The sequence below is a fragment of the Brachypodium distachyon genome, chromosome 4, assembly GCF_000005505.3.
Source record: "Brachypodium distachyon strain Bd21 chromosome 4, Brachypodium_distachyon_v3.0, whole genome shotgun sequence".
Lineage (NCBI taxonomy): Eukaryota > Viridiplantae > Streptophyta > Magnoliopsida > Poales > Poaceae > Brachypodium > Brachypodium distachyon.
In genome coordinates this window covers 29,052,047-29,056,049 of record NC_016134.3, presented here as the reverse complement: position 1 = coordinate 29,056,049, position 4,003 = coordinate 29,052,047, and the positions used below count along the sequence as shown (strand labels likewise).

The following is a 4,003-nucleotide window of genomic DNA, read 5'->3' as shown; positions in this document are numbered from 1 at the left end:
TTGTACAAATTAACTACTAAAAAAGAGAGTTACAGGTAATTGGTTAGAGCTCTTTTACGGTGATTGTCGAGTAATTTTCAGTACTTCCGTCAGAATTAATTATGTCCGTTGATCTGTACTTAGGGTTGTTTGTTTCCTTGGGTCGCAACTGCCTAATGGGCTGTTTTGTTTCCTGGGCCGCCTCTCATAGAATCATCGTCGTGAGCGTCACCATCACCCGCTTAAGCTGTCCTGCCTACAGCCTCGTCCAGTCCGGCGTCCTGACCACTGTCGAGCTCCACGCTAGCACCACCGCGGCCTCAGCCGCAGCCATCGTCCAGAGCTTCACCGCCATGGACGCCATCAAGCTTAATATGCTCGCCAGCGACCAGGTCCGCCCGTTGCTGCATGACCTCTAAACCTCCATGGGGAAGCTTGATCGGTACTGTCCTGCCGCCGGACTTGGAGGGGAAGGCCAACGTGAACGAGTGGCTCGCGGAGATACATAAGATGGGGGGTTGGGGACGAGCTCAATCACGGAGCAGCAGGCCAGGCAGCTCAACTTTGACCTGAATTCAATCGGCTTATAGTGCGTTCATGGCCTCCCTTCCAACTGCTGGCCTGTGAGCAGGTATCAACCTTTGATATTTTCGTGATAACCGACCAAATGGGACTATGGCAGCCACGTTAGCCACCTAGCTAATTTACCGCACGCAGACACCTAGCTAATTTACCGCATGCATCAAGGAAATAATAGGAAACACAAATCAGTTGCCGATTTTCCGGCTGGCTAGTTCGGCCTTTTTAGTTAAAAAATAAATCAATAATTCTGGCATTTTCCGGTACTTTTTAGTATTTTTGTTTTAATACTTTTAAGTACTTTCTATTTTTTTCACTGTTGGATCAATTAGGTTGGACGGTTTTTAAAATCGACAACCATCGTAAAACTTGTGAATTGGTTAACGTGCAACTTATATCGGTAGTGTAGCGGTGACTACTTTTGTCACGAAACTGTTTGTCTGGGCCGGTCTAAATTAATTCCGAAGAGAAGGCGAAGTTAATAACATACATGCATGTGCATGTCTCTCGTTTCAGCTACATGCAGTCATGCATGTTACTTTTCATCCCATCTAATCTGTCTCCGGACGATTTAATCAGAGAAAGCTGAAAACCGTCACGATAATGCATCAGTCTATTCATGTCCTGCTGCTTTTGATTACCATTAATCCTCACCAATCAATCAATCAATCAGTCGTGTCACACTCTGGCTCTCTGGCTCGCTCTCTCTTTTTTTTTCCTGGCTCGCTCTCTCTCCGTCTCCCTCCTCTGGTTCTCAACTGGGCTAGGCGGACTGGTCCAGGATTGTGGGCTGCGACGCCCCAGGCCCAATCGTTTGGCTAGGCCCCCGGCCGTGGCCCGTGTTGCCTACGTGTGTGAGTGTGTGTCTGTTTTTTTTTTTTTTACTTTTTTTACACGATTTTTTTTTTACTTTTTTACAACAATTTTTCCTTGTTCTTTTACTGTTAGTTTCACTGTTTGCTAGTGATCGAGGTAGCCTGCCGTGCGAACAAAAATCGAGCTGTGCATTTTGCATGCTTACACTTTTTGCGCTGGATAATCTTGTGCTACTTGCAGAAGACAACGGTCCGGAATAGTTTGGGCTAGGGCTAGCAATGTTACGATGATAATATGTGTGTATTCTCAGGGAAAAAAAAGGAGGAGAAAGGATCGGAACGCAGGCCTGTCTTGGGCCCCATAAAATGAAAATCACGTATTTTTTTTGAGCGAAAATGAAGATCACGTAAGCCAAAGATGGTATACTTCCCAGCCCATCAGATGGCTCACCGTCTGCACAATCGTGGGCCCAATATTCAGCCCAATGGGTCGGAAGATTCATCCCATTCAGGACGAAGTTGGATCACAGGAATCAGGATCAGGTCTGGTGGGGTTGCTCGAGAAGAACAGCAGGCAGCGGGATTACAGGATCAGGTTAGGTGTACGTGCATATTATGAACGAGAGCAGAGCAGAGCGTGCATCTGACTAATTTTTGGTTGATCAACTATATATCGAAACTGATTGCAGCTTGGTCCCGTCATCATACCAATTAATTAATTAAACTGATAGAAGCTTGGTTCGATCTCATGAATTAAATTACTCACTCCTGTCGACCCATCGGTTGTGTCACGCTCGAGCAGTTCCTTTTGCACGCAATATACTACTTCCTCCGTTCCATATTTCTCGTCGAAATATTACATATATAAAGACTTATTTTAGGAATAGATACATTCATTTTTGTTAAATCTGTGACAAGAATTATGAAACGGAGGAGTATATGCCTAGCTTAATTTGCTTATACTAATACCAATCTAAACAGCACACACAGCCAATTGATCAATTAGCTGAGCCGACATATAAGAGTAAGTAATCAGTAATCACAGGAACTAACTTAACTGTATTACACAGCAATTGAGGAGTAGTACACAACGAAGCACTAGTACTACTTGACTTGATCCATTGCAAAATGCTCAGCAGTCAGTAGTACTTACCATCAATCCTCGACCGTGCTTACGACAAGCGGAGTACACAAACAAAACACACCGGACGAAAGAAATCAGCAAAGATCAATCCGATTTCCTCCAATTCATTCATTCCACACAACAAAACCAACCAAGCTCTCCTGTGACAAGGGCAAGTCCACCGTGCAAAAGTCCCGGAGTCCCTTCCTGCCTGCCCTTTTACCACGCAGCCATGTCCCTACAGCCCACTATCCTCCTCTGCTCTCCTCAAATACTCCACCCAATCCCCACTCCCCTCCCTCGCTCCCTCCCCAGATCTATCCCACATCCGCCATGGCCGCCAAGGCTCTCCTCCTCGTCCTCTTCACCGCCGCAACCCTCCTATCCCCAACCCCAGCCACCGCCGCCGACTCCGACGGGCTAACCAAGTTCAAGGTCTACTTCCACGACGTGCTCTCGGGCAAATCCCCGACAGCAATCCGGATCGCCCAATCCCCCACCACAAACTCCTCCTCCACCTTCTTCGGCGCCATGGTGGCCATCGACGACCCGCTCACCACCACCCCCGCCGCCACGGGATCCCCGGCCAAATCGAAAGACGAGGTCGGCCGCGCGCAGGGGAGCTACACCTTCGCCGACCAGACCACCTTCGGGCTCCTCATGAGCATGAACTTCGTGTTCACCGCCGGGGATCATAAAGGGAGCAGCCTGGCGATTTACGGGCGGAACGAGGTGCTTTCGACGGTGAGGGAGATGAGCGTTGTGGGTGGGACGGGCAAGTTTCGGATGGCGCGAGGGTATGTGGAGGCCCGGACTGTGGATTCCGGGAATACTTCTGGGGAGACTGTTGTTGAGTACACCGTGTTTGTCAAGACTGCTGCCGGAGGAGCTGCTTGAATGCTTGATTTGGGAGAGCTGGGTAGTGTTCGTGTTGTTGTTGTTGGCTTTTGTGTTGTGTGTGATGGATGAATTGAGTGGAATAATTGTGGTTAAACTGTTCTAATGCACCTACGTACGATGGAGAATTAAAATAACATAATTGGGGAGCATTTTGATTTTGCAATGAAATGATTCAATTACTTGCAGTTTTGATTGCTGTGATTGCTTTTAGTTTGTTTGTCGTCAACCCCAGCCTGATGGATATGGAAGTGGTTGGTGGCCGCTTGATATTCTCTCGGTGCGCCTACGCCTGTGCTGTGCTTGTCGGAACCGGTGGGGTGGTCACCAACTCTCTTTTTTTCCCGTTCTGTCTTTGCGACTTTTTTCTTTCTTTCTGGGTGGTGGGGTTCTCTATATCTCAGTTGCTTTTTAGTGATTCCTTGAGTGCGATGAGGCCAAGGCAAATGATGATGGCGTAGCAGGTGGGGTTTGTTAGGCGAGATCATGCATGTAAATTCGTCAAATATGCCAGTGCCATCATCTAATTAGTTACCTTTTGCACTTCCTAAACTAGTTTGTGTGACACGACAGACACAGATTTTACGAAGTATACTGTCTCAAATCCATA

General features: G+C 47.5%; 1 protein-coding gene across 1 annotated transcript; it reads left to right on the top strand.

Moving 5' to 3' along the window:
* Window positions 1-2,729: 2,729 nt before the first annotated feature.
* On the top strand, window positions 2,730-3,575 carry LOC100833624 (dirigent protein 21). Its single transcript, XM_003577728.4, has one exon. It carries the CDS (start codon window positions 2,830-2,832, stop codon window positions 3,391-3,393), a length of 564 nt encoding a protein of 187 aa, XP_003577776.1. The 5' UTR covers window positions 2,730-2,829; the 3' UTR covers window positions 3,394-3,575.
* Window positions 3,576-4,003: the final 428 nt, after the last annotated feature.

Excerpts from the sequence above, each read along its gene's own strand:
- LOC100833624 (XM_003577728.4), top strand. The coding sequence starts at position 2,830 with ATGGCCGCCAAGGCTCTCCTCCTCGTCCTCTTCACCGCCGCAACCCTC.